The 21,896-nt window shown below is 46.0% G+C and overlaps 1 protein-coding gene across 4 annotated transcripts in view; it reads right to left on the reverse strand.

Moving 5' to 3' along the window:
- The window catches only part of Vps11 (vacuolar protein sorting 11), a 439,706-nt gene that overhangs the window by 86,601 nt on the left and 331,209 nt on the right, over positions 1-21,896 (reverse strand). For all 4 annotated transcript variants that reach the window (XR_011044479.1, XM_068373757.1, XM_068373758.1 and 1 more), the window contains exon 13: positions 6,539-6,737. Coding sequence is in view for 3 of the 4 variants with exons in the window: in XM_068373757.1 (XP_068229858.1) it covers positions 6,539-6,737 (199 nt within the window). In the remaining variant the exon portion in view is untranslated. The remainder of the gene's footprint in view (positions 1-6,538; positions 6,738-21,896) is intronic.

Consider the following 21,896-nt stretch of genomic DNA (forward strand, 5'->3'; position numbering starts at 1 on the left):
GGATCAGAGGTCGTTAAGAGAATCCAGACTTTAATGTATTAATATATATGGCTTATTTGAAATATGAAAGAAACACGTTTAAATTTGCAAAAAAAAAAAAAAATTATCATATATACATATATGTATATATATATATATATATATATGGTAATCCATAATTACTTTAAATATTTTGTTCGTGGTTCTTGTCATTTCTTTTAATTAAGTCAAGAAAAGTTCTCTTGGAATATTCTTTATTCCCCGGCCAAGGTTTTGTTTGCGTTCATTTGTATACAGTAGTGTTTATTAACCATATTTTTGTTTTCCGCTTTTCATGTTGTGTGGAGCGGACTGCCCGTCTTCGGTGCTTAGCTTGTTGAACTGCCCCATTATGTGGTTATGCTTTCGCTCTCTCTCTCTCTGTTTACTTGAAATGCGTTTTTGGGCAGCGGGGGCAGAGAGTGTCGGCTCCCCAACAGAGGAGGTCTTACAGCATTTTTCACGGCTTGATTATCGGACGATATTTGTTCCTGCTCCTGCAGCTACCATTGAATTTGAGAGGCTCCTGCTAATGAATTTTAGCCTTATAAGCATTGCTATTGCTTTTGTGCTGCTGCCTGCCACTGCTGCTGGCTGTTGCCGTGTGTCTGACCTCTTGGAGTCGTGAGGAGGCCTTCTAGTGACGAAGAAGGGTAAGCGAACCGTATATGTTCTTCCTTCGCCTGCTTAGAAAATATAGACAATTTACGTTGCCCTAGTGATCCCCTCGGTGCAAGAACACCCCTAGTGATCCTGAAGTAGGACAATCGCTGGTGATGTGTCATAATAATCTTTAATTACGAATTCGGTGCGATATTTCTTCGTGACCTGTAAAGTGTAGTATTATCACCAATTTAGGATATATTATTATTTAAAGGTGTATTATGATTTTTATTGTAAAATTAATTAGTTTTAAGGTTTACTTCACTCTGCTACTCTAACTGTCGTATGCTAGGGAAAGTGTGTATTTTTCTGCCTCGTACACCTTTTCTTTCTCTGCGACTGAAATATAAAAGTTACGTAGGCGTGTGGCGGTTCGAGAGTTATTATTGTAAAGTAGTGTATGTGTTTTTCCAGTTCCTAAGAAAGCTTTTCGAGGACTACTTTATGTAATTTAAGACTACTTTTGTCAATTAAATTTTATTGTTAAGTTTGATTCAGTGTTTTTTGTATCCCTCTTTGAGAGTTCTTTTGCTTTGTTAATTTTGTGTCGCTGCTGGTTCTTGCCTGGTATTTTGGCACTGAGCCAGTCTGAAAAAAAGAATCCTGGATGAACATAATCAATCTTAAGTTCATAACAATATATATATATATATATATATATATATATATATATATATATATATATATATATATATATATATATATATATATATATATATATATATATATATATACAGATATATATATATATATATATATATATATATATATATATATATATATATATATATATATATATATATATATATATATATATATATATATAACATATATTTATACATATACAGTGATACCTCTACATACGATCTTAATTCGTTCCAGAAACTGCTTCGTATGTTAAAACGATCGTATGTTGGAGCAAATATTCCCATAAGAATACATGGTAATTTATTTAATTCGTTCCTCAGCCTAAAAACCCATATTAAATCCTTAATAAATGGCTGCACATAATTACACATTACATTAATACAATACCTGTATAATAAATACATATTAAAACCAAAAAAAAGAATAACAATAATGAAATAATAAATAAAAAAGGGGTTTTAATGTAACACTTTAGCGACAGGCCAGCACAGGTGTAGTGACTGCTATGCAGGAGACAGAAGATCAGCGAGGAGGTAGGGACGGTGACTTTGTACGATAACGTGTATGATAACTTACACTACTCCGTGAACTTCAACTTAACTTAGCTTATTTTTTTTTTTTCATTTTTATAATTTTATATTTTTTTCTACATTTTTTCTTTTCTTATTTCTAATTTTCATCACTTTCACTCGATTCGGTCTTCCTTTTCTTTGCTTCACTTTCTTTCTTTTCATCATGATCAGTAGACCGTTTTAAAGATTTTTTAAGGAAACTATCGAGTGAAAGTTGCTTGGTACGGCTTTTGAGGATTTTTCTAAAATGCGTTAAGCAAACATCATCAAACTGCGCAACAACACGGCAAACCTGAAGTTTCTGTGGGTGATGCTTGTCGATGAAATCAACAACGTGTTGATGATATGCCAACATCTGTTTTATTTCTGCCGTACCTAAGATTTGGCCTACCTCCTCAATCTCCTCCGACTCACTCAACTCAACTGCGCTTGGAAGTCACCATGCTGCATGGCTTGCAGCTCCATGAGTTCCTCGGTGGCGAGCGCTTCGTGATGCTCATTGACGAGTTCGGTGATGTCATCTTCATCCACCTCCAGACCCATAGACTTGCCAAGGGATACAATCTCTTCGACGTCTTCCTCGGCGGCAACCACAGGTTCATTCTCGGGGCCAAAACCTTCGAAATCTCTGGGAGCAACAGCATCAGGCCAAAGCTTCTTCCAAGCGGAATTCAGGGTCCGACGAGTTACTCCCTCCCAAGCTTGATCAATGATCTTTAAGCAGTGCACGATATTAAAGTGACTCCTCCAAAATTCACGCAAAGTTAAGTTGGTGCTTTTCGTGACATTAAAGCACTGCTTAAATAAGAGCTTGGTGTACAGCTTCTTAAAATTAGAGATGACTTGCTGGTCCAGGGGCTGGAGGATAGGGGTGGTATTCGGTGGAAGATACAACACCTTGATGAATTTGTATTCATCGATGATGATATCTTTGAGTCCGGGGGGGTTGAGCGGGCGCATTGTCCAAACAAAGCAAGCACTTCAATGGTAAATTCCTCTCCTGAAGATACTTCTTGACAGCAGGGCCGAAAACTACGTTTACCCATTCCACAAAGATATGCCTAGTAACCCAAGCGTTTGTTTACGTCTCGAGTACCAAAAGTAGCCACGGATGAGAGTAACTTTGGAACGGCTCCTCAGTTACTCAGCCACCTTTCCATATCGAAGTGTTAACTCTATATGGGATGCAGATAGCTATGTGGCGTGTTAATACATGCGTTCCCTGTTGATATACGATATCCTAGAGGAAAACCTTTAGGGTACTCGCACCAGAAGTTAGAATTCTGTGATAACCTTTAGTTTAATTCTCTGGGAATATCCACTGTAGTTAAATATACCCTTAGGAAGCTACTGAAGGAACCTTCTATCAGGACGACATGGCTTGAGCCCAAAAATGCTGTATTGCATAGAGATTTGCGCTCTTCTCACTGTACTTGTGTGCAATACAAGTCCCGAATGGGAGAGTCAGGTATTAAGCTCTTAAGATGACGAGAACACTGAACACCCTCTACAATTGGGGAGTGTTAGGTTGCGCTGAAGTTCCTCAATTGTATGTTGTGGTACGAGGGGGGTATAGTGCGGAGCTTTGGTTGCACACTGAACTCCCTCAACTGTTTGTTGTGCTCTGATCCTTGCCCCCTAATGTCACTGGGTGAGAGCTTAGGTGTTAGCCTGTTCATTCTCTTGTCAAAGAACAGAAATTTTTCCCTCGTAAGAATTTGAAACCATCAGGCACAAGTCACAAGAGGACTAGCCTCATAAAGCTCCATGAGCTTTGTTGTGCCTCAAAGATACAATGTAGCCAATAACCCTTAAGAGTTAAACTCTATGAGACTCAATGAGAGGCAGTGACCGCAAGCAGTAAGTAGGCATCATCATCTGTGGTAAAGAACCCAAAGGGAAAAGCTAACAAGAGTTGTTTTGTACCCTGAGGGTACGAAGGTGATAAGAAGAGCTTTGCTACAAAGAGCAGTAGCGGGACATGGAATCCAATTCTTGGAGGATGAATTGCCCGAAGGAGAAACCACTCAGGTGAAGGAAGTCTCTCTTGCGGGTGGGAAAGACAATCAACCCCTATTGCCACTGTAGGCAATTCTACCCCAAAAGGGGAAGATTGGTGGACTGGCTGATGGAGGTTAACTCTCCCTTGGAAGGGGGAGTTGTACAACACCTGAAGATGGACCTCCGGGTAGCACTCTCTGATTCCCGTCAATGAGAGGAGCTCAAGTTGAAGGTCAACACCGAGAGCTGCCTCTGAAATGTAGCTGAAGCCAGTTTCTGGGTTATCCTTGTACTCCTGCATTAGGAAGAACAACCAAGAAAACCCTGACTAGTAACTCTGAGGCAACCCGATTAAAACTGCTTTCGTTCAAGCACCATATAAGTCACCCTCATATTCCAGCATTAGGAGAAACGAGGGAGAAAACCCTGGCTGGTGACTCCGAGGAGCACTGGTTGAAACTGCTTCCATTCAAGCAGTTTCTGGGTCACCCTCATACTCCAGCATTAGGAGGAACAAGGGAGAAACCCTGACTGGTAACTTTGAGGAGCAGTGGTTGAAACTGCTTTCGTTCAAGCAGCTTCTAGGTCAACCTCATTCTCCAGCATTAGGATTAACAAGGGAGAAAACCTTGACTGGTAACTCCAAGCAGCAGCAGTTGAAACTCCTTTCATTCAAGCAGCTTTTGGATCACCCTCGTATTCAGGTATTAGGAGAATCCCGAGGGAGAAACCCTGACTGGTAACTGAAGAGCACCGGTTGAAATTGCTTTCATTCAAGCAGTTTCTGGTTCTCCCTTGTACTCCAACATTAAGAAGAGCGAGAGAGAAACCATGACTGGTAACTCTGAGGAGCACCAGTTGTCCTCATTGTCCAGCATTAGGAGGAACGACGGCAAAGAGGGCTCCCGCTAAAGACATGAGAAACTGTTTGTGCATCATCTAAAGATTCTCGGAAAGAATAACCCTGGTTAATCCTTAACTGTAGACTCTCGATGAACCATTCTTTCATGGGGAAACCCAAAAGCCCCAAAGAAGGCAGGAATTGCTGCTAGCAGCAATGGGAGACTCTCCCCCGGTGGAGGATGCCACCATTTCGCTAATGAAAGCAACGATGTCTGCACCTATGGGTTGTCTGGGTGGTCCCACGGTCTATCTGTGCATTACCTCCAGAGCAACCATCCCTTTTACTTGACCATCCTCCGAAGGAGAATGAATGAGCATAGTCAGAGTGGAGGGATAGAGCCAACGGCGAAGGAAGTCGTGGTTTCTTTTCGTTCGAGGAAGACCCTGAAGAAGGAGAATCACCTTAGACTTCCTCTTCGCCGCCTACCAATCTTGCCTACTGGGAGAACAGTCACTCCTGACACTCAATACATGGAGAGTCCTATAAGTGGAGAGAGACTGCATGCACGACGAAGGGAATGAGGAATCGTCTCAGAAACCAAAAGAATATGCCGCATTAGCAACCTTCAAGGGCGGGTAAATCAGCAAGACAGGAACTACAAAATCCAAGAACTTCAGAATGAAAGAAATCAAGCTAGTTTGTTAACAGGGGAGAGAGATTGGAATGTCATCACTCTCCCGAGCCAAAAGCAAATATGGAGATACAGCACAAGTATGTGTAACAGGGGTAGCCGGTACTACCCCCCTAACTCCCCACTAACTAGCGGTGGGTAGTTTCCAGCTTGGCCAAAAGTATATTCCTTATACAGAGTGAAATGGTTTGTATTCAGTGACGAAACAAATATCTTTTTATACTAAACGTTAAAAAATCTCAACATTCATTATGGTAAGCTACAGATGGAAATTTCATCAATTTCAAAAAAATAACTAATAATCCAAGGAGTTGGGCTACAGTTCAAAACTGGGCAGGTTAGGCTGAACATTGTGCCTTTGCCTGAAGACTCACAACTTCAAAGATTGAACAAAAGAAGTTAAAGATGAAGAGCTTCTGCCGCTCCTCATTATTAAAACTAGACTCGTTAATGACTGGAGCGGCATTATTGTCATCACCCTAACTATAAACTAGTTTATTTTCTAGGATTTTTTCTTAAACTATACGTTAGTTTTCTTTTACATTTGCAACCTTTTATTTGGTCAACAACCATTTGAACATAGTTTTCTATAAGAGGAACAGAAATGCCTTCATATTCTTCACAACAAATAACTAAACCACACTACTCCCTCCAGTACAAGATACAAAGAGAATAACACATCATGATCACCAAGGAACAATTCTTTCGAACAATCTATGCAGTAATTTCTAACAAATCTCCTACGATCATTAATAAACTAAAAAAATTAATCTAGAGAATTTAAAAACAAAATAAACATGGTTGACTTGATACAGAAAGATCAAGACTGAGACTGAAAGACATATGATGGTATGGCATACCCATGCCATGGTTATTGTCATTAGCTGCTAATTTGTCTCAAATCTGCACTAAAGGCCTAAGCATATTTTAAGCACAGAAAACAAAACCTTTCTCATTTTTTGAGGGTAAACGTCACCACAAGCAAGCTTCAAATGAGAGAAAAGCAATATGAAAATCAATGCAATTCACAGAAATAATAATCTTTAGAACAAAAAATCCGATTATAACAACCGATATTCAGTGAAATTCACTAACACTTACCCTCAGGAGCAAGTCCATACTGATGGAGATACTCAGCTAACAATGTTGTGTACAGCTTGGGAGAGAGCTTCCCTGGTATTAAAGCCATCTCTTCTAAGAATGTAATAGCTTGTTCACTATGGCCAACCAACAAATATTCAAATTCCTCTGGATCAGCATATAAAGGCTCCTCTGGTGTTAGATATCCATCTAAGGAACCCTGTGGAATGGTATAGTAATTAGTTATTCAGATTTACTGAGAACATATGTACTGTTCTGATTTTTTAAAGCCATGATACCATACTAACATTTCGATTGATGGCAAATAAATGTTTGTATGGTTACAGAGAGTATAAAAGGGCATAAAAAACTTGAATCTAATATATAAAAAAAGGATCTTAAGGTTGCTACACTATATATAATTAATGCCAAAGTCAGTGGAGCAAGTAAATCAATTAGCCTACAAGAATACTGTACATCAAAATTTTAATAAATAGATTTTTGGGCTCAGGCCATGTCCTGATGGAAGGTTCCTTTACGTAGCTTCCTAGGGTATATTTGACTACAGTGATATTCCCAGAGAATTTACATAAAGGTCTCCAGAATTCTAACTCCTGGCGCGAATATCCTTAAAGTTTCCTTTAAGGATATCGCATAATATCAGGGGACGTATACAGTATCTGATATGACACATAGCAATCTTCACCCCGAATAGCATTTTCACTTCGAGGGGGAAAGTGGCAAAAATAGAAGGGGAGCCGTTATCAAAGTACCCTTCCTGCGTTACTATTTCAGTACAGTATCTAGATGGCGCCATCATCGCCGACATGTTTATTCCTTTATCTGTAGCGATCTCGCTCGGTGATTTTCCCGGTTGCTCTCTCGTTACTTTGGATTATTTTGGATTTATCATGCAATCTTCAGCCTCTGGAAAGTTGAGTATTTGATCTTTACATTGTATAAATTTTAGCTCTTGCCTCACAGTGAAATTGAGTCAAATCAAGTTAAACTTAGAGGAAGAGCTGTTGCCTGAAACGGAGGCGTCATGGGCGCTGTCATTCATAACGCACAAGTTATTTAATTAGCCAGAACGACTTTCCCGGTATAAATAGCATGAATAAAGATGACAAATTTGAAGATAATTTGTATTTTTCCTAACCATACAAACCTTAGCTATTTACAGAGGGTTTACCTTTTAGCGCAGCTGAAATGACGAGCCAATAGTTTTAACGAGGGTTAATTACCCCCGCGCTAGTTAGCGGGGAGGTGGGGAAGGGTAGCTTGCTACCCCTCCCCCCTCCACACACCGGTGACTTGCTTCACTTCACTTAGAGGTAGGACTTGACTTGGGGGTCAGGGATGGCGGGCACATATGTGTAAATACCCCCGCGCTAGTTAGCGGGGGGGGGGGAAGGGTAGCTTGCTACCCCTCCCCCCTCCACACACCGGTGACTTGCTTCACTTCAATTAGAGGTAGGACTTGACTTGGGGGTCAGGGATGGCGGGCACATATGTGTATATAGCTAAGGTTTGTATGGTTAGGAAAAATACAAATTATCTTCGAATTTGTCATTTGTTCCGTAGCCGAAATACAAACCACACTATTTACAGAGGGTGACTTACCCCTTAGGAAGGGTGGAAAGTCCCCAGCCTTACTGACTTCGGCTTGCCCGGGGGCTCGATCCCTCAGTGAGCAGCACTAGAGAGAGGGAGCCCCTGTACCTCACAAGTTCCTAGCATCGCTAGGAACGAGTGGCCTACATAAGCAGTGTGAGGAGGAGAGTGTGACTCGTCCTATGAAGTTGACCTTGAGACCTTCAGATAGGAATTCTAGGATAGGACGTTCCCCATAACACCTCGTCAGGGTATGGGAGACGCAACAGTATTAAGCTTAATACTAGGAGCACAAAGAAGCATGGGTTACCTGCAGAGGTCGAGGTCAGCTATGCAAGGACCAGGATGCTGCTTCCCCAAGAGAGGGGAGAATGAAGAAAGAAGTAAGGGTCAGACATACTCTTTCATTCACGCAGACTAAGACCGGGTAACAACGCCCTCAACTTACTGCTACTTGTCCAAAAAGGAGCCTGAGGTTAGACCAGCTGTTGTGCAGCCACCACAGGGCCGATAGAAAACGTATCGAGGCTCCTGTGGGTCACGTCTTGCAGGTAGTGGGCTGTGAAGGTCGTTTGACGCTTCCAGACCCCAGCTTGAAGTACCTGCGTCACAGAGAAGTTTCTCTTGAAGGCCAGGGATGTAGCAATAACCCTGACATCGTGGGCCCGAGGGCGACGTGACGGAGGAGGGCCAGGATTCAGGGCATGGTGGATAACCCTTCGAATCCAAGCTGAGATGATGTTCCTGGTGACCCTCCTCTTTGTCCTGCCTGTGCTCACAAAAAAAGCTCGCACATGAGGACGGACTGCAGCCGTTCTCTTCAAGTAGTGCCTCAGACACCTCACTGGACACAGTAGCAGCTGGTCTGGGTCGGTTGTTACAGAACGGAGACTCGCGATCCCGAAAGAGTCGAACCCAGGATCCGGCACTCCAGGATTCTGAGTCTTGGCCACAAACTCAGGGACGAACCTGAACGTTACCTCCCCCCATCCCCTTGAATGGGCGATGTCGTGCGAGAGACCATGAAGTTCACTAACTCGCTTGGCCGAAGCCAAGGCGAGTAGGAAAGCCGTCTTCCAAGACAGGTGGCAATCGGAGGCCTGGCGTAATGGCTCGAAGGGAGGTCTCTTAAGAGACCTGAGGACTCGAACCACGTTCCAAGGAGGGGGTCTCACTTCCGACTGGGGGCAGGTAAGCTCATAGCTACGTATGAGTAAAGAGAGTTATAGCGATGAAGAAATATCCACGCCCTTCAATCTGAAGGCCAAGCTTAAGGCTGAGCGATAGCCTTTCACTGCTGAGACAGAAAGGCGCATTTCTTCTCGCAGATACACGAGGAAGTCCGCTATTGCTGGAATAGTGGTATCGAGTGGAGAGATACCCCTTCCACGACACCAACCACAAAAGACTCCCCACTTTGCTTGGTAGACTCCCTCAGAGGACCTTCGCAGGTGCCGAGACATTCTCTCCGCAACCTGTTACGAAAAGCCTCTCTCCGCGAGGAGACGCTGGATAGTCTCCAGGCGTGAAGCCGAATCGAGGCTACGGCCCTGTGAGGGACGCCGGAGTGGGGTTGTCTGAGAAGCTCGTGTCGTGGAGGAAGCTCCCTTGGGAGTTCCGTCAGGAGTTGCAGAAGGTCCGGAAACCATTCCGCGTGATGCCATAGCGGAGCTACCAGAGTCATGGAACAGTTGACCGATAGTCTGGTCCTGTTGAGCACCCTTCTCATCAGACAGAACGGTGGGCAGGCGTACACGTCGATGTTGTCCCACCGTTGCTGGAAAGCATCTTGCCAGAGTGCCTTGGGGTCTGGGACTGGTGAGCAGTACAGGGGCAGCTTGAAGTTCAAGGCTGTCACGAACAAGTCCACAGTCGGGGAACCCCACAAAGTCAGGACTTTGTTGGCTATCTGAGGATCCAAAGACCACTTGGTACTCACTATTTGCGAAGCCCTGCTCAGACTGTCGGCGAGCACATTCCTCTTGCCAGGAATGAAGCGAGCTGATAGTGTTATCGAGTGGGTTTCGGTCCACCTCAGAGTCTCTACTGCAAGATGGGATAGCTGTTGCGAAAAAGTGCCTCCCTGCTTGTTGATATAAGTCACTACCGTGGTGTTGTCGCTCATCACCACCACGGAGTGACCCGCCAGGGACCGTTGGAACTGCTGAAGAGCCAGAAAGACGGCCTTCAATTCTAGCAGGTTGATGTGTAGGCACTTTTCTGATTCTGACCAAAGGCCTGAGGCCCTCTGGTTCAGAACGTGCGCCCCCCCACCCTTCTTTTGACGCGTCCGAAAACAGAGTCAATTCCGGGGGGAGGACAAGAAGACTCACTCCCTTCCGCAGGTTCTCGTCGGCCAGCCACCACCGCAAGTCCGTCTATTCCAGAGACCCCATTGGGATCCGAATGTCCGGGGAACCGGATCCTTGATTCCACAAGGACTTGAGCCGCCATTGAAGGGATCTAATCCTGAGGCGGCTGTTTGGAACCAGACGGGCCTGGGAGGATAGGTGGCCTAAGAGACGCAACCACGATTGGGCGGGGAGTTCTTTCCGCCTGAGGAAGGGTTCCGCCACCCTCCTCAGCCTTGCTATCCAGTCGTCTGATGGAAAGGCTTTGTGGAGATTGGTGTCTATTAGCATGCCTAGATAAACCAGTCGTTGGGACGGCTGCAGAGAGCACTTTTCGAGGTTTACCACGATCCCCAGATCCTGGCAAAGATCCAGAAGCCTGTCTCGGTGCCGAGGAAGGGTCGACTCCGAGTCTGCTAGGATCAGCCAATCGTCCAGGTAACGAAGGAGACGAATGCCGTTCCTGTGCGAGGGCGAATGGTCGCGCGGGCGAGCGGGCGAGCGATCGCGAGGGCGCGCAGGTGGATGATCGCGCGGGCGCGCAGGCGAATGGTCGCGCGGGCGAGCGGTCGCGCGGTCGCGCGGGCGAGCGGTCGCGCGGTCGCGCGGGCGAGCGGGCGAGCGGGCGAGCGGTCGCGCGGGCGAGCGGTCGCGCGGGCGAGCGGTCGCGCGGTCGCGCGGGCGAGCGGGCGCGCGGGCGAGCGGGCGCGCGGGCGAGCGGGCGCGCGGGCGAGCGGTCGCGCGGGCGAGCGGTCGCGCGGGCGCGCAGGCGAGCGGTCGCGCAGGCGAGTGGGCGCGAGGGTGGGCAGGTAAATGAACACGTGTCCAAGGTGACGAACGCAAGCGTTGGCGCGACGGCGAGGGAACGCGCTGCCGCGTAGGTGAGGAAGATTGCTGGCGATGTAGATCCACAGGCGATCGATGACGAGCTGGTGAGTGCAGTCGCTCAAGTTGGCGATGGCGCGATGTGGTATGTCGACGCACTGGCGTGCGATGGTGAGCAGCATGCGCAGGTGAATGACCGCGTAATGGTAAGCGATGGCAAACAGCATGCGCAGGTGAATGATCGCGTTATGGGGTGCGATAGGGATCAGCATCCGAAGGAGGGCGATCGTTCAGGGGCGAGCGATGGCGAGCAGCATGCGCAGGAGGGCGATCGCGTAATGGCGAGTGATGGCGAGCAGCATGCGCAGGTGGGCGATAGCGTGATGGGGTGCAATGGTGATCAGCATCCGCAGGAGGGCGATCGTGCAGGGGCGAGCGATGGCGAGCAGCATGCGCAGGAGGGCGGTCGTGCAATGGCGAGCGATGGCGAGCAGCATGCGCAGGCGGGCGATCGCGCGATGGCGAGCTAGAAGCTGGCGAACCATGTTCCTTCAAGAGCGTTGGAGAACGTTGGCGCGCTAGCTGTCGCTGTTGAATAGGCAATACTAAGATCGCCTGTGCGCGCTGGCAAGCAGGTGAACGCTGGCGAGGAGATAATCACTGGCGCGTAGGTGATCGCTGAGCTAGAGATTGCTGGCGAGCAGAAGATCGATGCGTGTCATGTGAAAGGACAGGTGGCGCGGCGCGTTCACGAGCAGGAACTGGGAAATCGCTGGCGCGTTGGCGAACATGTGTTTTTGACACACGCGCAGCACGATGTTGCGTAGCCACAAGACCAGGCAGATGGTGAGCAGGGAGTTCAGCAGGAACTAAAGGGTGGTCAGAGACCGCAGGGCGATGGTCCTCAAATGAGCGCTGACGAGCAGGAGAGCACTGGCGAGGGGGGCGAACATCAGGAGAGAGCCGACGAGCAGGTGAGCGTCGGCGAGCAGGAGAGTCTTGGTGAGCAGGAGATCGTCGACGAGCAGGAGAGCGCTGAAGATCAGGAGAGCGCTTGTGCGCTAGCACTGCTCGCGTAAGGGAAGGATCCCTTAGCCCCGAAAGGACCGTTGCCCGTCTGGTGACGAGTTCTCCAGAAGGCGAAGATCTGGCAGGAGATGGTGAGTGGTCTACAGAGAGGTTCAAGGAGGGCGGAGCTGTAGGTTGAGGCTGACAAGGAGAGTCCCCCCCGGAGGATGAAGACCCAAAAAGGCGCCTCTTAGTCCCCCTGTAAGGGGAAGGGAGGCTCTTGTGGCGTAGCGGACGGTGAGCCTTACGGCGGAGGCAGCCTCGGGGAAGATCGTCGGGACCATCGGTCCTCCGAAGGGGAGTCTCCGTTAAAGCACTTCCCTCAGAAGGAAGCTGAGCAGCAGCCGAGACCAAAGGACTCACTTCCCCCTTCGAAGGATGTACGGAAGGAGGAGGAGAGCCTTTAGCACCATCACCCGCAACAGCACCTGCGGAGGAAGGCCCAGCCACGTCGGAGGCCTCTGTCACCACGACGTCGACAATAGACAGAGGGTCTACCTCTGCTACCGCCGGCGACTGCTTAACAGCGGCCCCCAACGAGACAAGGTCAATAAGAGCGACCCTGGAGGGCAAGCCCTTAAGCCCCAGGGACGACCAAATCTGCAAAAGATCATCACTGGATAAGGCATTATCAATAACCTCCCCCGGAGGAGGAGGGGGAACCGCCTCGCTATGGGAGGCGACGCCCTCTCCCCCCACCGAAGGTCGGGAAACAGAACAAGGGCCTGCGCTCCCACTCGGCCGACTCTCCTTAGGAGGCGGACGAGGGGGAGCTTCAGAGGAGGTTTGGGCGGCGGAAGAAGAGTCCCGAGAACCTTCCTCCTTCAAGGCTAACCCCGGAGGAGAACGGTCTCTCTTGGACTTCTTCTTACGCCGACGGCCAAACCTCTCCCACTGGGAGGCAGACCACTCCCTACACTCACGGCACATGTTCTCCTGGTCACACCGTCGGCCCCGGCATTGAGGGCAGAGGGTGTGCGGATCCGTATTTACGCCCGACATGAAAGTCCCACAAGGACGACCGGCAACTCCAGGGCATGTACGCATTGTAAAGAAATAACTGAAGGTCAACTTCCAACCAACACACACGCTGAAAAGAAAAAGCTGAAAATTAAAGGCTGCCACGAGGGTGATGAGCAGACACGTCTGATCACCGCCGAGCCAAAAGTGAAGTGAAGCAAGTCACCGGTGTGTGGAGGGGGGAGGGGTAGCAAGCTACCCTTCCCCACCCCCCCGCTAACTAGCGCGGGGGTAATTAACCCTTGTTAAAACTATTGACTCGTCATTTCAGCTGCGCTAAAAAGTAAACCCTCTGTAAATAGCGTGGTTTGTATTTCGGTTACGGAACAAATAGCTATTTAGTCTTCATTGCTAGGAGTTGATTATATTATGCCGATAGTATTCGTAATAGTTTTGGCGATTTAGGTAACCGAACCTTGCTTGCGCTAGGCTTCCTAGCCTAGGCATTTCAGCTTACTTTCATGCATGATATAATAGACATTCCTAGTGTTATCAAATTTAATGAAGTTATTTAGGCAATTTATACATGTGAGATATATTAATTGCATATAAAATTTCCTCTTCTAAGTTAGTATACGAGGGAGTTTCGGTGATTTAGGTAGTCGATTCTCGCTGCCACTGGGCTACTAGCCTAGTGGCTTTAGTATACTTTCATACTTGTTCCCCGGTTACCCTCGTGTATCGTTTTATCTATTCAGGCGAAGATAGATATCTCCTAGAATTATTATATAAAGCGATACTCGTCTCCAGTGGAGACCTAGAGGTAAACCCTCCCTCCCTCTAAGTGTAGCTTTGGGCTACAACCCTTGTTGGTCGTGCCTCGAGTTGTCATTCAGGCAGGACTAGGCTAGGGTTTTTCTGTCCCTTCCCTTAGCCGCAGATGGCAGGTTTTGGGTTTCGGTCAGAATCTCAGAGTAGATGGTCTTGTGCCGGCAGCTGGCTGGCAGGGTGAAGAGTCATTCCCCTGTCGGATTACGCTGCCGGCATAGGAGGCTAGACCTCCCTAAACTGCACCTGAAGGGGTTATATGATATTGCCACCCTCTCCCTGTGGTCTAGTAGACTAGTCCTGTGCTTGCAGACCCTAGGCTGAAGAATAGACATTCTTCTGCCACCTAGGATGGCGCCGGCACTGGAACTCTGTTTCTCTCTTATTTAGGGGTGGCGGCAAGATTGCTGCTGGCCCCTTAATTGTATTGGCAGACCCTATGCTGGAGAATAGATATTCTCCTACCGCCTAGGATGGCGCCGATTTCTTGTCACACTTGGCAACACTGGTCAAGGACCTATATGGCTTCGTTAGGGCCAGAAGGGCATGTAGGGAGTTCGTGTTTGCTTCGGCTGCGGTGAAGCACAAACCCAGGAAGTTGATATCTTCCAATATCTGGGGAAAAGACCTCTTCCCGAGTATAGTGGTCAATGAAATAGTCGACAAGGCTGCCATGGAGAACAGGAATCTTCTTCAAAAGTGGGGTATGTCGTCTAAGAGGAAGTCTTCCCCAGATGAGGGTCCCCACCGAAAAGGAAGACAAACAGGCCAAGGTTGCCCTCTCACCCCGCCAGACAACAACAACTTCCGAAGACCGCGGTGCCCCAGATGGTGGCACAACCCCAACCCACCTACCAGATGGTACCCCAGCAGATGGTAACTCAGTCACCAGCCTTTACTCCCGCCTATGAGAGGCAGACCACTACCTTTCGCCCTAAAGGGAGAGGGTCAAATAGAGGTTCTCTAGACGCCCCTCAAGAGGAAGAGGGGGTAGGGGAGGGCACGGTCAAGGAGGCAAGTCCTCCGGTCAACCAAAGCAATGAGATGCTTCCGGTAGGAGGAAGACTCCAATCATTTTGGGATCGCTGGACCTTCGATCCCTGGGCCCACAGCCTGATCAGGAATGGACTAGGTTGGCGCTGGAAGACAGCTCCACCATCATGTATAGAAGTCGACTGTCTTCGCTTCATCACAGAAAACCCAAAACCTTCATCTCATGATTTTCTCTCCTTAGCAGTTAAGAAAAGGTTTGGGATCTCGAAAGGCAGTAAAAACTTCTTAGAAGAATATAAGTCTAAATCTACCAGAAGGCAATATGAGTCGTCTTTGAAGAAATGGGTTGCTTTTGTCAAGGAAAGAAGACCAAAAGAGATCTCAACAGATTTCTGTTTATCCTTCTTTATTCATCTTCATGGACGAGGTTTAGCAGCCAACACGATAACAACGTGTAAATCAGCCTTGACTAGACCTTTGCTTCACGCCTTCCAAGTAGACTTATCCAACGAAATCTTCAACAAGATCCCTAAGACCTGTGCTAGGCTTAGGGCTGCAGCACCTCCGAAGCCCATCTCATGGTCCTTGGATAAGGTCCTACACTTTGCCTCAACAGTGAACAATGAGGACAGCTCTCTGAAAGATCTGACTCAAAAAGTTATATTCATGTTTGCTCTAGCCTTGGGGGCCAGAGTTAGTGAAATAGTGGCCCTTTATCGGGATGAGGGCCATATTCAGTTCACAGAAGCGGGAGAACTGAATCTCTTTCCTGACCCAACGTTTCTCGCCAAGAACGAGCTACCTACCAAAAGGTGGGGTCCCTGGAGAATCTGCCCTCTGAAGGAAGATGTCTCTCTGTGTCCAGTAGAGTGTCTAAAGCTCTATCTTCGTAGAACTTCAGACTTCAAAGGAGGACAGCTCTTTAAAGGAGAAACTTCAGGATCAAACTTATCCCTAAAACAATTGAGGGCGAAGCTGACCTACTTTATTCGCAGAGCGGATCCTGACAGTACACCCGCAGGTCATGATCCTAGAAAAATTGCTTCGTCATTGAACTTCTTCCAATACATGGATTTCGAGTGTCTTCACTCGTATACTGGATGGAAGTCATCCAGAGTGTTTTTTAAACACTACGCGAAGCAAGTGCAAGAGTTGAAAAGGTATGTGGTGGCGGCAGGTAGTGTGCTAAAACCTGTCGCTTAGTGCTGAGAGGAACAGTGAATTGATTGGTACTGTCATGTATAGGGTGTACGTGTTGACACCTTACAGTGCAACATGTAAAGTGAAGTGTCACCAGGGTGACACTATGGACTGTTCCAGTTATTAAAGGTGAAGAAACATAGAATTAACACTTGTTCCATGTGTTCTTTACACAGTGTGAAAAGACAGTCTTTCACAGAAGTGCATATTAGAAAATTTATTAAATTTTCAGTTTGGTGGCATTAATTATTGTTTCCTCTCAGGTGAAGCAAGTATTTCTGGTCTTGTCTACATTTTTATGTTTCTTGTTATTCACTAGCATTTTTAGTGTTACTATATAATGTATGTTCAATTACTATTTATTGATTACCAATAAATAATTGATTGGTATTTGCATCTTATTTCGCCCCAAATTTAAATAAATAAAGATTTGTGTGAGCATTATTTATTTATTCCTTTATAATCTGCATATTGACATGAGAACGATTGAAATATCTTTGTTCTTACATGAATACAACCTTTTTCTGCCTATGCATACTTTGTTCTTACACAGATACAAACTTGTCTGTTGTTGCATACAGCTAAGCCTGTATGTCTTGGATGCTATGGTGGCTTATGTAAACCTTTGTTCATATTGAGAATACAAACTTCGACTGGTTTTATATACAGTGAGACCTGTATATGCTTTTGTTGCTAGGTTTGTTCATATGGAATATGCAAACCTCGAAACCTTTCCAGAGTCTGGTATGACTCTTCCATGCAGGGGGTAGGAAGCACTAACATAGTTCATGATTAGAAGTAATGAAGTATAACAGTAACGTCATATGTCTCTAAGGTCTGAGCGACCAAGGAAATATTGTCTTGAGGTTAAGGCACATTTGGAAATCTAGAGATAGATTAATACTCTGGTAACCTTCCATCAGGATGACATGGCCTGAGCCCAAAAAATGTATTTTTGGGTGAGATAGCCATGTCGTCCTGTTGGACCCGCCCTCCTTTCTATAAAAAGGCCTTGTCAGGATCCCTCCCAAAACTACTGTATCTGTAGCACCTTGCTCAACGCTACAAGAAATAAACATGGCGGCGACGATGGCATCCATCTAGATACTCAAATAGTAACGGAAGGGTACCTTGATAACGGCTCCCCTTCTATTATTGCCACTTTCCCCCTCGAAGCAAAAACGCTATTCGGGGTGAAGATTTCTATGTGTCGTATCAAGATATACGTCCCTTTATATTATGCGATATTCTTAAAGGAAACTTTAAGGATATTCGCGCCAGGGGTTAGAATTCTGGAGACCTTAAGGTAAATTCTCTGGGAATATCACTGTAGTCGTATATACCCTAGGACGACATGGCTATCTCACCCAAAAATAGATTTTTCGCTTCGCTCAAAATCCGTTTTGAAGCGAAGCGAAAATTCTATTTTTGGGAAAGTAGCCATGTCGTCCTGATGGAAGGTTCCTATAGGTAGCTTTCTAAGGGATATTTGGCTACAGTGATATTCCCAGAGAATTGACCTTTAGGTCTCCAGAATTCTATCTCTTGACATGAATACCCTTAAAATTTCTCTTATGGATATCGCATAATATCAGGGGACGTATATCTTGATACGACACATGGCAATCTTCAACCCGAATAGGTTTTCGTTTCGAGGGGGAAGAGTGACGAAAACAGAAGGGGAGCCATTACCAAAGTTACCCTTCCTCCCGTACTATTACGAGTAAGTGAACCCTCGCTACTTCGCGGTTCGACAATCGCGGATTCACCACTTCGCGGGGTTTTCCCATAACCCATATACTATATATACATATCGCGGATTTTCTGGAAAATTCGAAAATACCGCGAAATCTGAAGACAACCAAATACGATATTTTGTTACCTGTAATTCCATTAATACTGTAATTAGTAATATCTGTTCTTACTGATTGTTCATTGCATTACATATATATAATTCAGCACAGAAAGAAATAAAACACGAAAAGAGAATGTGATCATACGATAATTCAGTACTGTATACAGTACGTAGTAAAATTAAATCGAACATGAAACGCAAATCAGATGCAGTCATACCATATTAGAATGGTGTACAGTAAGGCTGCTGTTGGCTACTACTGTACTACAAATGTAATGGATGTGCTTCTTTTCCATGAATCTTTTGTATGTATACGTACGTAGCACTGCATCCAATAATATTCTTTGTTGCAAAAATCACATTTCGAATAAGCGTACGAGACAGAGAGAGAGAGAGAGAGAGAGAAAGAGAGAGAGAGAGAGAGAGAGAGAGAGAGAGAGAGAGAGAGGCGTAAAATAGCGTACGTAAAGCTATATTATTATTATTGTTATTATTATTATTGTTATTATTATTATCATTAATATTATTATTATTACTGTACAGTATTATTATCATTATTTATTATTATTACGGTATTTACTTAATCTACGTACGTTCGGTATGCGCGGGGCATCTTCTATGAGTAGGTAACCTACGCATCATAGTACTGTAAGACGGGTTGTGATTGGTTCAAGCGCTGATAGATGACGAATCAGAACTCAAGTTTTGTTATCTAGCCTGTGATTGGTGTTTTGCCCGCATCTCCTACCCGCAGCATCTAAGTTCTCGCGGGGCTGGATCGTCCACTCTCTGTTACCGCGTATCGCTGAGTAGACGTTCTTAAGTTTGTGAATCTGTGCTGTGTGCGACTTTTTTAAGTTGAACTTTTTGTTACTGTAAATCCTACTGTAATGGCTCCCAAGCGTTCTGCTTCTCTTAAGGCTGGTAGTGAGCCTAAACGCCACCGAAGGATGATGACGATAGCTGAGAAGGTTACGCTTCTCGACATGTTAAAAGATGGTAGAAGTTACGCGTCCGCTGGCCGCCATTTTGGCATCAACGAATCTACTGTTCGCTATATCAAGAAGGACGAGGCGAACATTAGAAAGACGGCTGCAATCACCTTTAGCAGATCAGCGAAACGAGTCGTTACAACGCGTAATAAAACGATCATACGCATGGAAGGTGCTTTAGCTGTGTGGATTGCCGACTGCCGGAAGAAGAACATAGCGTTGGATACGAACACCATCCAAACAAAGGCTTTGAGCTTATATGAGAATTTTGCTGCAAAGGAACCTAAAGACGACGACGGCAACCATGCTGAAGATGATGATGATGCAGATGATCCTCAACCAGGGACATCCACTGATTCCCAGCCTCAGAAACGTTTTTCCGCCAGCAAAGGATGGTTCGCGAAGTTTCAGAAACGCTTCGCCCTGAAAAGCGTTTCCCTGCATGGGGAGTCTGCTTCCGCTGACACTGCCGCTGCTGAAACTTACGTGAACCAGACGTTCAAGAATATTATCGCCGAAGGTGGATACAAGCCGGAACAAGTATTTAATATGGATGAGACCGGCTTGTTTTGGAAGAGAATGCCGTCGCGAACTTTCCTGTTCAAAGAGGAAGCCAAAGCCTCTGGCTTTAAAGCATTCAAGGATCGCGTTACCCTCGTGATGTGTGGCAATGCTGCTGGATTTTTGCTAAAGCCGGGGCTTATTTATAAGTCGAAAAATCCTCGCGCTTTGAAAAATAAAAATAAGAATCTCCTTCCCGTGCACTGGATGCATAATCAAAAAGCATGGATTACGAAGATGCTGACCTCCAACTGGTTCCATCAGTGTTTTATCCCGCAAGTCAGCAAATATCTCTTAGAGAAGGGCTTGCCATTCAAGATCCTTCTCCTTATGGATAACGCTGGTGGACACGCAACTGACCTGTCGCATGAGGGCATTCAGGTTGAGTTCCTGCCACCCAACACCACGTCATTAATTCAACCGATGGACCAGGGGGTTATCAGGGCGTTCAAGGCCCTCTACACGAAGAACACCTTGCCGGACCTCGTTGCGTGTGTGGATGCTGCCCAAGATGACGAGGATGAAGATTTTAACTTGAAGGCGTACTGGCGGCAGTACACCATAGCCACGTGCCTGCAGAATATTCAGAAGGCACTTCAAGAGATGAAACCTGCAACCGTGAATGCGAGCTGGAAGAAGTTGTGGCCCGATATTGTTTACGACGACAAGGGATTTACTCCGTCGGAAATCCAACACTCTGCAATACGCAAATCTGTGCAGTTGGCTGCCATAATTGGAGGTGACGGGTTTGGCGACATGACGACTGAAGACGTCGACGAGTTGTTGGACTGCCATTCCCAGCCCCTAACTGACGCAGACCTCGAAAACCTGACGAAATCGGCAAGTGAAGAAGAGAGTGATACCCAGGAAGAGACCCAAGAAAATGTCGAAGAAACGGGCTTAACATTAGAACGGCTTGCCAAGGCCTGCAACCATGCGAAGGAGTTGAAAGAAATGTTGCAAGAGAGGGACGAGGATATAGTTCGCTCGATGCAATTCTGCAACAAGATCGATGAAGACATGACTCCCTACAAAATGCTCTTGGATCAAAAAAAGAAGCAGCGGCAACAACTTCCGATCACAATGTTCTTCCAGCCTCGCAAAAAAGAGCCAGTTCCTCTTGCTAGTACGCCTTCGGAAGAAATTGAAGAAGTTTCCCAGGAAGAAGTTGAAGAGGTGTCCCAGGAAAAGACACCTCCATCTGAAGAGACGTAAAATACTACCTGGCTGCACAGTAGAACACATCATCAGCTTCATCATCATCATTTCTACTGTGCAGCAAATTCATCGCCATCATCATTCAAGTTTTTCTTCAACTTCTTTCGTGGTGAGTACAGTAACAATCTTTATTTTTTACTTTAATATTCTTACTGTACATTATAAAACTGTATTTGTGCCTGTTGGAGGTGACGGGTTTGGCGACATGACGACTGAAGACGTCGACGAGTTGTTGGACTGCCATTCCCAGCCCCTAACTGACGCAGACCTCGAAAACCTGACGAAATCGGCAAGTGAAGAAGAGAGTGATACCCAGGAAGAGACCCAAGAAAATGTCGAAGAAACGGGCTTAACATTAGAACGGCTTGCCAAGGCCTGCAACCATGCGAAGGAGTTGAAAGAAATGTTGCAAGAGAGGGACGAGGATATAGTTCGCTCGATGCAATTCTGCAACAAGATCGATGAAGACATGACTCCCTACAAAATGCTCTTGGATCAAAAAAAGAAGCAGCGGCAACAACTTCCGATCACAATGTTCTTCCAGCCTCGCAAAAAAGAGCCAGTTCCTCTTGCTAGTACGCCTTCGGAAGAAATTGAAGAAGTTTCCCAGGAAGAAGTTGAAGAGGTGTCCCAGGAAAAGACACCTCCATCTGAAGAGACGTAAAATACTACCTGGCTGCACAGTAGAACACATCATCAGCTTCATCATCATCATTTCTACTGTGCAGCAAATTCATCGCCATCATCATTCAAGTTTTTCTTCAACTTCTTTCGTGGTGAGTACAGTAACAATCTTTATTTTTTACTTTAATATTCTTACTGTACATTATAAAACTGTATTTGTGCCTGTTTTATAGTTTAGTACTGTACGTACTGTATGCATTAAGTTAAAGGGAAGGTTTTAAAAGTCTACA

Source organism: Palaemon carinicauda, chromosome 5 (genome assembly GCF_036898095.1).
Source record: "Palaemon carinicauda isolate YSFRI2023 chromosome 5, ASM3689809v2, whole genome shotgun sequence".
Lineage (NCBI taxonomy): Eukaryota > Metazoa > Arthropoda > Malacostraca > Decapoda > Palaemonidae > Palaemon > Palaemon carinicauda.